This window comes from Nesoenas mayeri, assembly GCF_963082525.1.
Source record: "Nesoenas mayeri genome assembly, chromosome: 2".
Lineage (NCBI taxonomy): Eukaryota > Metazoa > Chordata > Aves > Columbiformes > Columbidae > Nesoenas > Nesoenas mayeri.
The window spans coordinates 160,964,077-160,982,768 of NC_137543.1; the positions used below are offsets into that span (position 1 = coordinate 160,964,077).

At 40.7% G+C, this 18,692-nt stretch overlaps 1 protein-coding gene across 1 annotated transcript in view; it reads left to right on the forward strand.

Annotated features, from left to right (window-relative positions):
• NKTR (natural killer cell triggering receptor) overlaps positions 1-18,692 on the forward strand; it is a gene marked incomplete at its 3' end in the record, with an annotated part of 44,939 nt that overhangs the window by 9,858 nt on the left and 16,389 nt on the right. The window contains exons 4-8 of the mRNA XM_080339102.1: positions 4,462-4,569; positions 6,562-6,606; positions 8,321-8,408; positions 17,312-17,341; positions 18,173-18,318. Coding sequence (XP_080195228.1) covers positions 4,462-4,569; positions 6,562-6,606; positions 8,321-8,408; positions 17,312-17,341; positions 18,173-18,318 — 417 coding nt within the window. The remainder of the gene's footprint in view (positions 1-4,461; positions 4,570-6,561; positions 6,607-8,320; positions 8,409-17,311; positions 17,342-18,172; positions 18,319-18,692) is intronic.

The following is an 18,692-nucleotide window of genomic DNA, read 5'->3' on the forward strand; positions in this document are numbered from 1 at the left end:
ATATATATGATTTTTTTCTTATATACACCGATTGTATACATTAAAATCTTGCGTGTATTTCAGGTGCTACACAAGGATCAGAGGCCAGGAGCATTATTAAATCTGAGAAAACGTGGTCATTTTTAGCTAAACGAAAGACTGAATGGGACCATGATGGTCCCTTAGAAATTGTGGGATGGTTTGGTGGGTGAGAGGAAAGATTTGTGGGATCAGAGAGACAGCATTGGCAGCAGAATGTCTGGGTATAATATAACACTCTCCATCCCTTAAGCAGGACTTAAATGGTTTCTAATGACTGGAAGAATAAGGGTAGTGAGGGTTCCTCAAGGATTTTTCAATTGTAAGTTGAAGATTAATCTTGATGAGGTCATTCCAGGAATTGGTATGTGTTATTTATCTGAAGAATGTGTTTTGTGTCTCTTGGTGACCTCCTGGTCTTGGATACCTGACTACTCAGTGATCTGCAATATACCTTGAATTAACCACATCAGCACAGCCCCTACCTTCTATATAAAATAACTCTTTTCCAAATCATTGAAACACTCCAGCAAGACTTTCCAGGCAGTATTTTAACATCTGGCTTTAGCGAAGAGCTTTTCGCTAACTGGTTGTGAAACAAATTTGTTGATGTGCTTATGCATTAACTCCTTAAAGTTCATCTTGTCCGAGTTCAGATCCCAGAATGTGGTGTGTTCTAGGTAATCTCTGTGAAGATTTAGCAGAGCTTTGTAGTACTGTGAACTTGTGGAAGGTACGGTACATATCTCATCTATTTTTGAGGTCTGTGTGGTCTGTGCCACCTCTTTATTTTACTTACTGAATTTTGTTTGGTTGGTTTTCTTTTAATCACTGATGCTTATTAAAGAGATACTTAGGAATAGACAGGATGGGAATGATACAGGTATCATAGAAAGATGGGAACTCGCTTGCAATTTATCTTAATCAGAATATTTGCAAAAGGTAAGAAATAAAGTGCAGTAGGAGACTGAATAGTGTGATGTCTGAGCCTCGAGTTCTGGAGCTCTGTAGGATTGTTTAAATCCTTAGAGCAGCTTTGCTAGAAAAATGTAGGTGGAGATAAAGGAAGGAGAAGGTCTTGGAGGTGATGAGGTGTGAAACAAGCAGAAGAAATCACTTAAAAATAAACAAGTGTGACTTCTTTGTTTGCATCCCGATTGGAATTCTGTTCTATATCTGGCTGTGCAGGTTTCGTTGACGTCTTCTGCTGGAACCTGTCTTGAATTATAAGAACACTTGAGAGCGAGCAGAAAGTTAGGAGGTCTGTTTCTGAGATCAGACTTGCAGAATTAAAAAGTACCTGAAACATTTGCTTCATTCTTGCAAATTGTTGTTACTACCCTGTACTTATAGGGCAGAACGATGATTTGACAGGTATCTTTAGAAATTTGCTAATAAATGTGATAATTAAATTCTGCAGGGGAGAAAAAAAGGCATACAGAAGAACCTGAAGTAATTGCATTTCTTTTGGTGAATGTAATGTTTAAGAGAATTAGATTATATTCATTTCTTTTGTGGCTAGAAGCCATCTCTTTTCTGCCATGGTAGTTCTCAAACTTGAGCTCAGGATGGCTGAGCTTGGGGGCTAGAGCCACATGGCCAACATAAATTCTTATATTCATCTGTGTTGCTTCTCAGTTTGCCTGAGTTTCTTATTTTTTCCTGTCAAGCGTTCTGTCTGCCTTCCTGCAGCAGTGCTGTGACGGGAGATAAAAGTGGACCTGTAAAATTGCACTGAACTCCGGCAACCAGAACTGAGATGTGAAGGGTTGCTTTAAATTTTTAGAGTTGTGAGTTGCTGTAGCACCTTCAGTGACCAACTAAGTCGTTTGCTTCGGGAAGCTGGGCTTCCCTGACTCCTGCAGAGTGCGTTGGTAGAACTTCAGTCATTATAGAAATTTGAATTCCTACCAAGTATATCTTTTGTCTTTAGCTTTTGGTCACAGAATCACAGACTGGTTGGGTTTGGAAGGGACCTCTGGAGATCATCCAGTCCAACCCACCTACTAAAGCAGGGTCACCAGAGCAGATCTTACAGGATCATGTCCAGGTGGGTTTGAATGTCTCCAGAGAAGGAGACTCCACAACCTCTCTGGGCAGCCTGGGCCAGGCTCTGGCACCTCAGAGTAAAGAAGTTTGTTCTCATATTCAGATGGAACCTCCTGTGTTTCAGTCTGTGCCCGTTGCCCCTCACCCTGTCGTTGGGCACCACTGAACAGAGTCTGGTCCATCCTCTGATGCCCATCCTGAGATATTTATAAACATTGATGAGATCCCCTCTCAGCTTCTCTTCTCCAACTGAACAGCCCCAGCTCTCTCAGTGTCTCCTCATCAGAAAGATGCTCCAGACCCCTCAGCATCTTCGTAGCCTCTGCTGGACTCTCTCCAGTAATTCCTTGCCCTTCTTAAACTGGGGAGCCCAGAACTGCAAGAAGTCTTTGAATCACTGGAGGTTTACTCAGTGCAGCATCACTTTCTGGTGCGGGTGTCTCGTAGCCATACGTGAGGTCTGTGCTTATCTAAGGAAGTATAACATGTAGTGTATAATAGAAAGGCGATGCTGTCCCATTCTGGATTGTGTAGTCCACATAGTGGAATATCTTAGCAGCAGACTGTGAGCGTTTTGCACTTTTTCACTACATAAATTCAGAATTCTGCATGTTAGACCAATCCAGCATCTTCTTTTTCCTTAGACATGTGCGTACCCATCTGCGCTGTATCTGATAAAGGAATCACACCTGCAGGGTTAACGTATCCTTGTGCCGTTACGGACCTCGTAGCAACTTGATTTGGGCTGTGCGCTTCTGTCACGTCGTTGTAAAGAGCCTTTTCGCTTGTCTCAAATGTTCGATACGGCCTATGTTTGAAATGCCGTGCCCGTCATCACGCCTGCCGCTCCCCCCGGAATCTCCGTGAGGCAGAGCGGGATGTTTTTGTCAGCAGCAGATGGGGGAGGACACGGTGATTCTGGCTGCCTTCCTGCGGCCCGGTGGTGTTGTCAGAAATAGAGCTGGCTGCTATGAATGTTGTCTGCCTTGACAGCGAGAGGCTCCTTGCTTTGAAATTAAAGCCTCTGGACTTTAATCTGGAGTCTTGCATCTGGGCAGGAACAACCCCACGTTCCAGTATAAGTTGGGGAATGACCTGTTGGAGAGCAGTGTAGGGGAAAGGGAGCTGGGGGTCCTGGGGACAGCAGGATGACCATGAGCCAGCACCGGGCCCTTGTGGCCAGGAAGGCCAGTGGTACCTGGAGTGGATTAGAAGGGTGTTGTGTCCAGTTCTTGGCCCCTCGTGTTTGGGGGGTTAAGGGATTGTGTCCATCGCTGTAATAAATAGCTTTGATTGGATAACTTCTGTGGAAAATACGAATGGAGTAGGAGGAGGGTACGGAGAGTCTAATGGAAAATAATTTGTATTTTCTGAGCAAAGGCGTCTACAAGTATGATAAACAGCAATGCCGTGGGTGTGTTTTGTGTCGCAAACTGCTCTTTGCCCTCATCCTGACAGCAATGGGCTGGTTAGAATAGCAAATTTGGGCTGATTTGGCCATTAAGTTAACTTGTGGTGGAGGAACAATAGATTGCAAAAGTGGGGGGGTTGGCTCTGGGTAACAGGTCCACGGACACACCTGAGGGCACTACAAGGCACAGAACATACCGGTTAAAATGTCTCTGACCTGTTCCATAAGAGGTGATGGGATGAAGCTGAACGTTGGGTTGTTTGTTCTGTCTCGTTGCAGAATATCTCCTGCACACATGGTTTTTGTACGATTTTAGCTGTATACTATACTTATTACTCTTAATTGCTGTATTCTACCAGCTCCCCTCTCCTTGGAAGTCAAAGTCAGTGACTGTTGTGTGTTCCCCAACTGGCTCAGTATAAATCCCTTATAAACCTACTACATAGAACTCCTGCCTATAGAACAGGTCATGGTGCCCTCATCCTCATACCCAGTGCAGCTTTTCTGCTGAATTTTGGAAGGAAACTTAATGACGCTTGAGATTCTGGGGTGTTTTTCTCACAAATCACCACGTTTCCAAGAGTGGATCGTGTTGTACCCGAGTTCTGAGCTCCGATTTCTGTCCTGGGATTCAGCTGGCACATCACATCTAAGTGGTTTGGAAAGGATGCTGGTGTGAGCTATAACCACAGAAAATAGTTAACCCATTGTTACTGTGAACTCTTAGAAATTGTCCTGAGTAGCTTGCTAATAAGTTCACTCCTTTGTGAGAGGGAAGAGATTTTTTTAAGAAGAAACCTAATTTCCCCTTGTACATGAGTCTTTTTGGGGCAGAAAAAGGGCAACAGGTAGGACTGTGTTATCTCCTGCAGTTGTGCTATTCTAATAACTGTCTTAAATTCATTAACGCTAAGGAGGTAGAACCTTTGGAGTTGGATCATTAACAATCTGTAGCCGCCTTTTTGTTTTCAACCTTCTTGCAGGTGAAAAAGGAATTGGCAAAACAACTGGGAAGAAGCTATGTTACAAAGGCACCACGTTCCATCGGGTGGTTAAAAACTTCATGATTCAGGGTGGGGACTTCAGCGAAGGTAAAATACACTTTTAAACCTGAAATGTTTGAAGCGGAACAGAAACGTTAAAACTTTGATGGTTATAATGTGACTTTAGAAACGGAAGTTAAAGATGAAGCATTGCAATGGCAAAATGAGTATTTTATTTGCTGTAAAGTATAGCATAGATTACCTGTTTATTTGTTAATGTTTGTAGTTCTGAAATGTTTCAACTGAAGGGATATTTATTTAGAAAACATGCTAAGTTAAAGAAGAAACCAACCCTTTCTGCAGTTAACCCCTATCTTCTTAAAACAGGATTCAAATCCAAACTGCTTTTCACTTTAGTGTTGCCTCTACTGCAAACACAAGTAATGCTCTATTGATACAGGGACCTCGCTATTTGAATAAGTTTACTTTTTAAATTATTTTAAGTTAATGAGCTAGAAGTGTTTAATGGATAGGTCTCCAAGAGGACATGTTTCCTGGAGTTTCTTTGTTTCCTTCCCTGCGGTATGTGAACAACATGATGTTTTAGCCAGTTGTCCTTCCCTGAAATGTCCTTATCAAAGGGAGCATCTTCACTGGATCCTGAAATCTTGTCCCTGATAAAACAGGCACAGTGAGGGAATATTTTGTTTTGACAGTCACGTACAAGTGCCTTTAAAACCAGTAGCTACTTTCTTATCTGTTCCAGTGCTCTCTCAGCTGCTTTGAGCCAGGTGAGATTGTTGGTTGTACCTGCTGGGATCTTTCTTTTTGCTTGGTGAACGGAGCCAAATTGAGTTGTTGGCTGGTCACCAATGGTGTCCCCAGGGCTCAGCGCTGGGGCCAGTTCTCTTTAATCTCTTTATCACTGATCTGGATGAGGGGATCGAGTGCACCCGCAGTCAGTTTGCAGATGACACCAAGTTGGGTGAGGTGTTGATCTGCTGGAGGGTGGGGAGGCCACATAGAGGGCTCTGGACCAGCTGGATTGATGGTCTGAGGACACTTGTCTAAGGTTCAACAAGGCCAAGTGCCGGGTCCTGCACTGGGGTCACAACAACCCCATGAACGCTGCAGGCTGGGGAAGAGCGGCTGGAAAGTGCCTGGGGGAAAAGGACCTGGGGGTGTTGGTGATAATGGCTGAACATGAGCCAGCATGTGCCCAGGTGGCCAAAAAGGCCACCAGCATCCTGACTTGTGTCAGGAACAGTGTGGCCAGCAGGCCTAGAGAAGTGATTGTGCCACTGTACTGGCACTGGGGAGGCCAAATCATGAATCCTGGGGTCAGTTTTGGGCCCATCACCGTAAGAAGGACATGGAAATACTAGAGAGAGTGCAGAGGAGGCGATGAAGCTGGTGAGGGGCTGGAGCACAAGTGTGATGGGAGCGGCTGAGGGACCTGGGGGGTTCAGCTGGAGAACAGGAGCTGAGGGTAGACCTTCTGATCTCTGAACTGCCTGAAAGGAGCTGGGTGGGTGTTGGCCACCCAAGGGGCAAGCAATAGGATGAGAGGAAACGGCCTCAAGTTGCGCCAGCGGAGGTTTGGATTGGATCTTGGGAACAATTTCTTCCCCAAAGGGCTGTGGGGCATTGGAACAGGCTGCCCAGCGCAGTGCTGGAGTCACCATCCCTGGAGGGGTTTAAAGGGCCTTTAGACAAGGTTCTTAGGGACATGGTTTAGTGCTAGATTTAGGTTATGGTTGGACTCGATGATCCTGAGGGTCTCTTCCAACCAAAACAATTCTATGATCTATGTTTTGCGGTCACTTTAGCAAATACCAGTGAGGATTAGCACTTGGAGCCCCACTTGAGCCTTCTCTGTGTTCAGAGGCACTAAGACAATCTTCATTCTCAGTATTTTCAGTGTCAACGGGATAATGCGTGGCTGTGCCTTTTAAAAATATTAAGGAGCTTATCAGAGAATCATTATGCTCAGAAACCAGTAACTGGAGTGTCCCGGTTTATTATAAACTGGTGGACTGTTACCTGCAGTTTTTCTCATAAATGAAACAAAAGGTTTAATTCATGCTTTTTAACGTGTAGGTAATGGAAAAGGAGGCGAATCTATTTATGGTGGCTATTTTAAAGGTAAGAAGAAATACGTCTTTTTCAGCTTCTTTATTCAGTTCTGAGATAAGTCTTGATTCCCAAGCTACTTAATGAAAACAGGTCTACTTATAGATCACCTTTTGCATGAAATTAATGTTGCATGAGAATTATTTTTATATGCATGACTTTCAGATATATTTTTTTTTGTAATATTTAACTTTAACTGACAATTAATTAAGGCTAACATTATTGGTTAAACATGACTTTCAGCATGGAGGTTAGGCAACTTTATTCATGAATAAACTCCTATCTTCCTGCCTAAAACTGTCAACATATTCTTTTGTTTATAGAGAATGTGGTCTTTTGCAAAATGAAAAGGTAAGAGACAAAAGCTCAGTAACACAAATTCAAACTCTGTTCCCTTGTACCCTCCCTAGTAAATATTTAGACAACTGATAACGTCCGTTTGTAGATGGGTATCTGTGTTGCTTGGAGAAATGAAGAGTTCTGTGTCTAACCTTTCTGAGGGTTAATGACTTATTCTGACCAAGAATACTGGCCTATTTTCCAGCTCTAAACAGTTATTTCTTCTTTTGTTAATGTCCCTTTCCTCCCTTTCCCCATTCAAGGTTTGTACACTCAGTGTTCATTTCAAAAAGTGTTTAGACTCTTTACATGCTAAGAATTTGTAAATCAATACGTGTTTACCTCTTTTTTGAAAATCTGTTGTGGGAAGGAAAATGGTGAGTTTATCAAGTATTTGTTTCAAGCCACACAATTCTTTCCTGTAAAAAAACAAGGTAGTTACTCTAGTATTGAAATGTTAATCAAGGCGCTATCGTGTATTTATTATAGTTCTGTATGGTTTGGTTAAGCACATGTCGTGAAGTTTGTCTTAAACCCAGGCGTAGTTTGGTGTTGGAGCATTCCAGCCTTTAGTTCAAAAAGCCTCCAGTAAATCCTTTTGCCAAAAACACGCTAGGGTTTGTTTGGAAAGGCGGTGAGTGCTAGAGCAGCGTGTTCTGACATATAACCTTCAAAATAACGGCTTTGTGGACTCAAATTCCTATTTTTAGCTTTGAAAATGAGCTCCAGAAGATCTAGTTTTATATTACACTCTACAACCCACAGTCCTCTTTAATTCACTGGAGTATAAAACGCGTGTTTAGTTTAGTCTTAACTAATTTGATACTTAGGCCGCAGGAAGAATATGTTTAGTTTCTCATTCCACTATCTAGATTTTTATTGTTGTTTTTCTTTCTTTTTTCCCTTGTACATTATGAAACTTGCAGTTTTGGATTGATAAGTGCGTATCTTTTCACGTGCCATACCAGGAAAATGCCTTTTTCTCTAGATATTTACCTAATACCCGAGGCACATGCTGCATATAAATAACAGTATCATGTATATTAAGTCCTGATTTGGGATGTAAGTCCACTCAACTTGTTATTCAGAAAATACTGGATTTAAATCCAAGTCTGGGTCAATCTCATGTTATTGAGGACACTAAGATGCCTTTATTAGAAATATTTGCGCTATATCTGAAACTTGATGAAAAAATGCTTTGTCTCGTAACTGCTATTACTGTCGCTTTTAAGAGGCTTTAAACTTGATTATTTGTTTCCGCAACCTGTTCATGTTTCTTCAGCAGCAGAAGAATTTCTCCTTATAACATCCATAAGTTACTAAGTAAATTAAATTTGCCTTCCCGGGCAGGGAAAAAATCTGACAACCATATTTTTTCTTCAAACAGATGAAAACTTTATTCTCAAACATGACAGAGCGTTCCTTTTGTCAATGGCAAACCGAGGGAAACATACCAATGGTTCCCAATTTTTCATGTGAGTAGCTGTAATACACCAGTCGAGCTTTTCTTAAGCAGAGAAGCGCTGTTCATGAGAAAGATGGTATTGCTAAATTATCTATAATGATGTTATCTGCCTTATTTGAAGTAGGATTGAGTGGGTAAGAGGAAACAGTCATGGTAATTTGCTTCATTTGGATTAGAAGCTGCTACTATATGGATGTTCCTTCTTTATTGCTTTTTACCCTAAAAATACGGCTTATGCAATAAGTTCTTAGTGTCTGGAAAATAGGTTATTTGTTGTATGCACCAACCCAATCTGAACAGATTTATCTGCAAATTACAATGGTGAGCATTGTATGCAGATGGGAGTGGGATCCAGAGGTGGGTTTGCATGTGCCCTTTAAAATATGATTTATGATTTAATTTGGGGGGGGGTTGGTTCGGGGGAGGAGTAACGGTTTTATTCATCATGGGTTTGGGGGTTTATTATTATCATTATTATTATTTTGGAGCGTTTGTTCCCCATGTGCTTTTCTTCTCTATTGCCGCATAGTTCTGTTTACTCGTACATCAACCAACTAGTTTGGTCCCAACACCACGTAAAACAATGTACTGATAATCAGATTTTTCCCTTCATTACCTTAATAATAATCCATTCTAGTGTGTAGCCGTGTTGTTAAATTCTGTTAAATTATTAAACACATGACTCTCTATCATCAATAAATACTCAGGTCTGATACATCAGGGTCTTCTGGTTAAAGTAGGTGTATTCTATATTCAGTGTTAGTATTTTTAAACTTGCTAATTTTAATGCGACTATTCATCCAGTTAATTCCTCCTATTCATGTTGAACAGTTTGCACTTGGAAAGATCTGGATTAGAACTTTGGGCTTGTGCTGAGAAGAACTTTGTGAAATAACACTTGTTTTCCAAAGTGAATTGTCGTGTCGCTATTTAACTAGAGAAACTGTCCTTTCTTTGCCATCTTTCTTGGGGGATCAGAATGAATGGCGCTTCACTGCCTTCGCTAAGGAGTAAATTGTCCTCAAGGATCTTTTTGTAGTTTTTCCTTTGCCTGAAAAAGATCTTCAGTATGATATGATGAAGTTCAGATAAGAGACATTTTTAGGTCTCTTCCTAAAGAATGCCCTAAAAATGGAAAATGAATAGGAACCTTTCGCAGTTACCGCTGTTCTGACTTTCCATAGAGAGAAAATCATGTCAAAAATATGGGTTTTATCACCTTGAAATGAAATTGTAGATGTTGTGCTTCCTTTCAGTAAATCTGAATGGGGATGTAGACGCATCAATGTGGAAAACAATCTCTCTCTAAAACCCTCTGTGCTTTAATGTACTCCATGCAAGACATGGGTTCACAATTTACTACTCAGTGTCTTCTCTTCTGGTTTCCTTGTCACAATTTTCCATTTTTAAGCTTATCTGAACCATACACATGAAAACTTCCTGTGTCACATCAGTCCAGGAGTTATAACTTGAGGGCTCTAAAGTTTCTTTTCTCTCCTGCGTTTGATTCGAAATCATCTTCTTTCCCTTAGACTCAGCTTAGCTGTTCAGTGAGGTTTAACAGACCTAAATCAATGAGGTTTAACAGACGTGAACACCTTGTGTCCCCCACACACACCGAAACAACCTTAAGGTTGTGTTAGATCCTAAATTATCATTTATAATTAATAATAATAATGCCAATAAAATGAACAGTATCTAAGAAGTATTTGGAAAGGTACAATTTTCTTAAAAATTCTAGGGTTTTTTAATCCAAACAGTGTAAAAAGAAAGTGTTTGGCAATTCAGGCAGAGTAAGATGCTTAAATGTAGTTGTTTCTATGTAAACTACATTCACCTCAGCTCTTTGTAGGAATTTCAAGCTATTTCTAGGGTCCTGGGGTGTCCCACCTGCTGTTTTGCTGCTGGGAGAGAAGGTTTTAGGTCTCACCTGCCTCCCCTGGGCAGGTTTTGGGGATATTTTGTAGTGTCTTAAATGGCACCAGCTTGTCTTAGAGTCAGGCAAGTGGATCAAGTCAAGTCCCGGTTTAACTGGTGAGGTTTATCCAGTACTGCAGCTGATCCTGAGAATGAATATGTATGATTACAGAAGCCACTGAGGCTGCTTGGAAAGACAATTGTGTATATATATATATATGTGTGTGTGTGTGTGTATGTACATATATTATATATATAGAGAGAGATATACATATATGTATATACACAATCAGTTGCAAAGTCAGGTTCACATTTGACTCAATTTACAAATAGCCAGGGACGGATGGTGAAACACATAGTTTAACAACTTGTATTTTTGTTTCTTTTTCTTAATGGTTTCTGCTTCTTAACATGGAGAGTTTGAATGTCAAGGCACAGCTGCTAAAGACTTGAGGCAGTTTCTGACTTGAAGACGCAATATATTAAAGCAGTTAAGTCTTGCTTGGTGACAATTATCTGATTCTTTTAGGGGATGCACTGTGCGGATGTTGAGCTTTTTGTTACTAAAATATGTTCGTTTCCTTTAGTGAGACACTTCGAGCTGAAATTAAAATGTATTTCTTTAAAGAATGCTCAGTTATTCAGTAGTTTAGCATTAGGAAATATGTTCTTCAGGTGTTTCACCTGAAAATGGTGTGAAAGGCAGTCAGCAGTGCCAGCCTTTAGATTGATATTAATGGTTTGAACATGTTTAGTTTTATTGATTAAATTTATAGAAAGGAAAATAGTTCATCTCCATCTGAACTGCTTTAGATGGTTGAACTTTTTATTCATAGATAACTCCAGGGATGAGAACTTTGTATTTCTCTGTCATAGACGTGTTGAATGTAGCAGGCAAGGAGCGCACAACTTTCTTTTATATAAGTATTTGTCCAAGGGCTAAAATAGCAGCAGGAATCCTGACTAGAACAGTTTCTCTTGCTCATCAGAAACACTTTCCTGGTTTTGCCGAAGAAAAGTGTCACTTGGAATAACTATTCTTGCTCAAGAGTGGTCAGTTTGACTTGAAATAGAAGCCTCAGACTAATCTTAATGTAGACGAGCATCTGAGTGGTCCTAAAGTAGTGCCAGTTTCATTGATTCATGGAGAATTTGAAGTTGAAGCGTTTATAAGCAACAACAGAGAACTGAGGCTGGAAAAGCAAGAGGAAGAGTTGATAGGAAGCTCCAGTGAAGCCAGTGTAGAAATAATGGGCATAAATTAAAACTCTGGTAGAAACCAAGATGCAAAAGCAGAATAAAGAGCCAGAAGTGCCTACATATAGTGTCAGAAGTGCTGTGTTTAATGCTTGTTGCCTCATTTCCCCCACTTCTTCTCTTTTTCTGACTTGAATAGGACCAACAGTTGGGTTGAAAGGAGAACGTTTAGCTAAAGCAGGGTTGTTTTTCACACATATGCACTTAAAATAGGCCGAGTGTCTTCGCACGTGTCTAAGAAACATTTCCCAGGCTGAAGAAAGGCATCTTGTTGAAATCCAGCAGAAAGGTTATAAACACCATCCCTTCGGAATGTTTGGATTTGCGAAATATTAGGATTTCAATTTTCTATACCCAAAGGGATCTGTTGTAGTGTTTTATTGCAGGTTTGTGTTGAAGACAGCTGTAAGGTGTATTTTCAGCTATCACCAGTATTAATTTGCTTCCTTTCTGTGAATAACTTCTTTTAGAATCACCAGTTATTTAGCAACACCTGAGCACGTTAATCTTCTTTTAATTATCCTATTTCTGTGTTGACACCGTCCGTAGGGATGGAGTAAAGCCTGACAGGAACCACTCTAGAAGAACCTTCTTTTTTTTCTATATGCCCCAATATCTGTTTGGAACTGCTGCAGAAGAATATTATTATTGTTATTAGTTATTGGGGAAGGGTGTCTGGAGCGTTGCACAAATACAGTTCATGTCTTTAGGTCACAGAATCACAGGATGGTTGGGGTTGAAGTGACTTCTGGAGATCATCCAGTCCAATCCACCTGCTAACACAGGGTCACCAGAGCAGATCACACAGGAAGGTGTCGAGGTGGGTTTGAATGTCTCCAGAGAAGGAGACTCCACAACCTCTCTGGGCAGCCTGGGCCAGGCTCTGGCACCTCAATGGGAAGAAGTTGCTTCTCAAATTCAAGTGGAACCTCTTGTGTTCCAGTTTGCACCCATTGCCCCTCACCCTGTCGCTGGGCACCACTGAACAGAGTCTGGTCCATCCTCTTGACACCCACCCTGAGATATTTATAAACATTGATGAGATCACCTCTCAGCTTCTCTTCTCCAGCTGAACAGCCCCAGCTCTCTCAGTGTCTCCTCATCAGAAAGATGCTCCAGACCCCTCAGCATCTTTGTAGCCTCTGCTGGACTCTCTTCAGTTATTCCTTGCCCTTCTTAAACTGGGGAGAGTCCAGAACTGGACACACAACTCCAGATGTGGCCTCACCAGGGCAGAGTAGAGGGAGAGGAACAAACTCCTTCGACCTGCTGCTCACATTCTTCCTTATGCACCCCAGGTACCATTGGCCTCTTGGCCACACAGACACATTGGTGACTCATGGTCGCCCTGTTGTCCACCAGAACTCCCAGGTCCTTCTCTGCAGAGCTGCTTTCCAGCAGGTCCACCCCAACCTGTACAGGTGCCTGGGGTTGTTCCTCCCCAGGTGCAGGACCCTACACTTGCCCTTGTTGAACTTCATCAGGTTCTTCTCTGCCCAGTCCAGCCTGTCCAGGTCTCACTGGTGTATCAGCCCTTCCTCCCTAACTGGCTGAGGGTGCCCTCAGTCTCTTCATCCAGGTCACCGATGAACAGGTTGAACGGGACGTGTCCCCGATTTAGAGTTCTTGGATGTTCCAGCTTGTTGCGTGATGTTCTTCTTGACCAATTCATTCTCCTTCTCATCTGATAACGGGAACTTGTCTCTTTATGGCAACTCCATCATTTTTGTGACTGTACCCAACCTGCTAGGAGGGAAAGTCGTGATACAAAAGTGGAGCTTTGTGCAAATGGGTAGATAAAGCGCTAAAAAATTAACGAGACTTCTGATCCTACAAATCCTTGCGCTTGCCTTCCGTTGTCACATTGAATGTCAGGCTGCCCTGCCTAGAAAAACAGAATTAACCGTGCAGAACGAAGCGTAAAGCAATAGGAAACAACCAAAAGAAAAGTAACCAACCTCTTTGTCATTGGGAAATTTTGCGTGGTAATTAATTTATTGCCTCATTATTTAACCGTGTAGTTTACTGAGGAATATGCCCTTGTTACAACTGCACGGGGAGTCCTCGCCTGTGTTCTCCGAGTTCTAACGCTTGGATTTCTTGCCCCTGTGTTCCAAAGCCATTGAAAACTTGAGGCTGTTTTGCTATTAGTGCTAGATGTTATTTTGGCTTTCCACATCAAGGGTTGGTTTAATGGTTTAATCTCTGCTTTCCTGCTCAAAACTAAACATCTTCTTTTGTCTTAATGTTTTGTGTGTGTGTGTGCCGTGCCTAGATACTAAATTCAAACTAATCGCTTTCATCGACATGAAGGATGAAACAAGTTGTCAGGACTCTTGTTTTGATTTTACAAACGATATCTGAATGTTACCAGCATATTAGAAGCCCTTTTTTCTAAATCTTTCAGTGTCCCAAAATAGGTGTTTTTCTAGTCAACTCTTTTTACCGCGAGTAAAATACCTTTGAATTAATTGTTGAAGGTATAACAGTCATATAAAATCTTTAAAAAATCACCTTAAAGGGGCTGATGTTGCGTTATCTCCGAGCAAAAGCGGGATTTGTAAACGTGGTACCCAAAGAGGTGCCGTTGACTTGGTCAAAAGTTGATATAAAAGCACCAGCCGGTGTGGAAGCGTTCGCAGGATGCTTTGATTTGGAATAAATAAAAAATACATGATGCAGAGACACAATTAAGAACTAATAGTTTATTTGGGAGGCAAATAAATTATAAACTCAACCGATGATGCAGTTGGGGGGTTTTATTGGATGTGTGCGTTTTACTATAACTGAACACAAGCAATCTAACAGCAATTCACGTCTTTTAGAGAAAACACCTATTTTTTGTAGTTTTAGAAGGAAAATATCGCCTAATTACAAAAGGTGTGAAGTCATCAAATGCGTTGCATTTGTAAATCAAAACTTTGAAGCCGCGCTGGGCCACCCTGTGCAGTTTATGCTTAGGACTGGGTTTAGTGGAGAGTTTCAACGCCTACGGCACTGCGAGCATGTGAATTAAAATCCCGTTTAAATCAGTTATTCATCTGCTTCAAGTCGCGCATGGGTTCTAATGCTTCTGCTGGATCCAGACACTTGGAGGGGAGCGGGAGGACTCTCTTTTCTAACCATTTATTTTTATAATAACATATCCAAGCAGGTTGTGTCTTTAGTTTCCTTGTTGCTTTTCAGGAGAACTTCCCATAGTTGTCAAAGTCCCTTGTATCCTAAAGAAAATTTAGAGCCCTCTTTTAGGCATCCTTGTTGTGCATACGACTTGATTAAATATGAATTGTAAAGTTGTGTTTAATAAAGCGTAGACTCGGTTTTTGTCTGGAAATGTATTACAATTTATTTCTGCCATTTTTGTGTAAAATTTACAGAAACTGTTACACCGTGCGCTCCAAAGGTAATGTCTCATTCCTCTAAGGCTGTGTCCTTGCCTTTCTTTTCTCTCTGTTTTTAATCTTTCTCGTTTTTTCTGATCATATTGTTATGTGCATTGAATTTGTGAGGACTGAGGTTTTTGGGAAGGGTGGGTGATGGAGATGCTTTGATCAACAAGACGCTTTTCAGCGGTATCTTAAACCAATTTAAACCAGTTTATTTATCCTTCTCTAAGTAAGTTGGATGATAGTATATATTAAAGGCAGATTAAATGCTTTAAATTATAATAGCTACATATAGAAAAATTGAAATAAAATACTTTGGGGGAGGAACTCTGGGTTTTTAGAGCGCAAAGGCAGCGAGTTTCTTCTGACTCAGTTTTGAAGCCAAAGCGAACGCGCAAGGATCGAAAAGCAAAACATCCGCAGAAAACTGGGCTTTTGAAGTGTGCGTTTGCAGAATAAATCACATCACAACCCCTTGGTGGAGGTGAGAGAGCTTTGCAAAGCACAACGAGGAGCTGAGTTTCCACTGCCCACACTCCTTGTTCTTTTCGGGTGACGCTTCTCCTTGTGTTTTCGCTTCATGAACACAAGTAAATCAGAAATCCTCTCATTTTAGCCATCAAATTGCCAGTGTAATAGAAATCTCTACATGGGTTTTAACGTACCACCTATTCCTCTTTTTTTGCTTATTGAGGACTAGCCTACAGGTAATTTGCTCAATTAAAGGAGCACGTTACTCCAGTCTGGTTGAACTCATTGCTATTTCCAGCTCATTTGAAGCACTAAGTCTTGTATATTTCTGGTTTCATTGAAGTAACTCGCTCCTATTTTCTCTTTTTTGCTGCTTTAAATCAGCTTTATAATTAAACCCACTTAAATGTGGACTTACCAGCAGGTTGTTAATACCGTTAACTTTGGCTTAAAGGGCTTCCAAAGCTGGAAGAACATTTTCCATTTGTAGCAATATTAGCAAGGGAGAAATAATCAGCACCCCCTGCTACTTAGAAATTCAATGTTGTTTAGCTGGCCTTTTTTTCCCTGCATTTCATAAGTTTTCTGTATTATTTAGTGTTACAGAAAGAAGGTCTGAGCGGCATTTGGAGCCTAAAGACCCAAAAATCAAGAGTGTAACCGCTCCTGATCCACAGTTGTGTCCCAGCACTGCAGTGATTTGGGACCTAAGAGCTCAAAACTCATGATCCCTGCTCAAAAATTGGTATTTTATTCTACCAGTGACTTCATTGTACCACATCTACATTATGGTCAATTTAGATAAAGCATCCGTGATTATTTATTTTGAGGGGAGTCCATTGGAAGAAAGGAAAATAATACCTGGGGATGAGAGAAGAATGTTATCAAATAGTAAAATAAAGGCAAATTATCTTGATTTCTGGTTTGGTTTGTTTTTTCTTCCTCAATATATAAGATTAATGCAAGTTCTGTTCCATACCCAATTTGCCTGCATAGCAAGGTTCCCTTTGCAACATCACGAAGGCTTATTTGTAAAAGTAATGAATATTTATTGAAAAAGGATATAGAGAGATACCAGGTCACAGTGTTAGCATCCAAAAGGCAAATCTTACTGTAGAATTCCCTACTCACAACCTTGAATATTTGCTGTAGTTCCAAATGCCTTCTAGGATAAGCATCCAAAATATAATGCAGCTGCATTTCTCCTTCTAGAAACAGCCCAGCGTGGGAGGCTGAAAAATAGGGATTTTATGGTATTTTATGGCAGAATTAAACTATAGGGTAGCGTATAATGTCCATTTGTATTGTGCTGGGAGGTGATGAGCCCAAGTGCCGTAGTTTTGGTGGTTAAAGATGGAAAGATCGCTTTGTGGTCCGAGTCATGAGGCCAATTGAGTGAATGGAGAGTAAGAAATTAATGGGGTGGGCGAGGCAAAGAATCTATAACATGGTAACTCTTTTTAAAATGAACTTGATTGGAAAGTCACCTTGTAATATAAGGACTTAACAATTTCAGAAACACTTAAATTCCATTAAATTCCATTTCAAAATGTGTCTTCTCCGCGATTAAAAGCGTTAGCAAGTTACATTTGAACGTGTATTCAAAGCCAGTCCAAAGTTTTATTGCATGCGGAAAATGCTACTTGGTACAAGTTTCAAGTTTGCACAATTAGATGCGAGAGATGTCATGTAAAAGCTGAAAAGATCTGTGTGTATAATCTGTGAAGTCTTTTTAATTCCATGTATGTAACTGAATTTTTCACTATTTTTTTGTCTTGCTTTCACCTCTTTATTTTCTGTGCCGTTCCCCTCTTTTACTTCATCTCAATCCCTGATTCTCTTTGTTTTTTACCATGTTACCATCTTGCTGTTTGTCCAACAGAACAACAAAACCTGCTCCTCATCTCGATGGGTAAGAACCCTTTATAATCTCTACAATCATGGCTACAATGTGAAATTTTGAAGTCTTTGCATGTTATATTGGGAGTGGAGAACAATAGAGAAACAAATTAATTATTGGAAAGATTATACAATAGAACAAGATGGAAACCAAACATTTCAGTTCTATAAAAATACCGAGTTGCAACTTATTCCCTAAAGCTGGTCAAAAACTTGCGATGTCTTTAATGCTAATTTATTTTAAATTGGTTGCTGGCCTCACTCCATAAATCAGTGAGTTGAAATGTCCAGTGTAATATATTTAGATACTCCTCTTTTTGTGGTATGTTGTTTTATGCCTAAAATATATTGGTTCTTGAAAGTACAAGTTATGGGGCAAATGGCAGAATGTGCTGTGGGGGAAGAGAATTGAGGATTCCTCAGTTATAACTGTCCCTGCAGTGCCAGTGGGAATTTGGATACTGGTTTGTATAGAACCATAAATGCTGCTTCTTTGGGGAAAACTCCATTTCTTTGACATCTTTATATATGGATTCTTGACCTCTCTAGTGCATGAAATTTCAGATATGGGAGGATGGATTGGAAATGATCTGTTTACTCTGCCTGTATAAAAGAGAGTACAATGACATCAAGTATTTATCTCCAATTGAACTGGGGTGAATCTGTTTCATGTTGCACGAAACTTTAACACTGTCATAGATGTCAAAGTCATCAAAACCTTGTAAAGTTTAATACATTTGAAGAGCCAGATGATGCCAGCGAAGCCAAATGTCTCTGTTTCAGAATAACTTCATTGGAAAATAATTCCAGCAATATGTAAAGGTTTGTACTTTAATTTCTGCAGCGTACACGTTGTCTTCGGGCTGGTTATTTCTGGTTTTGAAGTAATAGAACAAATAGAAAACCTGAAAACTGATACTGCAAGTAGACCCTACGCAGACGTGCGAGTTATTGACTGCGGGGTGCTGGCCACAAAGTCGGCGAAAGATGGTAAGCGCACAGATTAATTCAATGTTGCCATGGTTTTTGGCATAGCTTTTCCCCACCCAACTCTCAGCCTGTCCAGGTCTCTGATGGCAGCACAGCTTCCAGTGTCACCACTCCTCCCAGCTTGGTGTCATCAGCAAACTTGCTGACAGTCACTCTATTCCCTCGTCCAAATCATTGATTAATATATTGAATAATATAGGCCCCAGTACTGACCCTTGAGGTGTTTGTCTCGTTTCATTTGTACAAGTTTAGACCAGACATAATTACATGACTTTTTATGATTGTATTTGATTGTGAAATAAGTTCACAGAGCTCCTCTGAAGCAGAACATGTGTGTATTTATACTTATATATAATGGTACGTTTTGCGCTGCG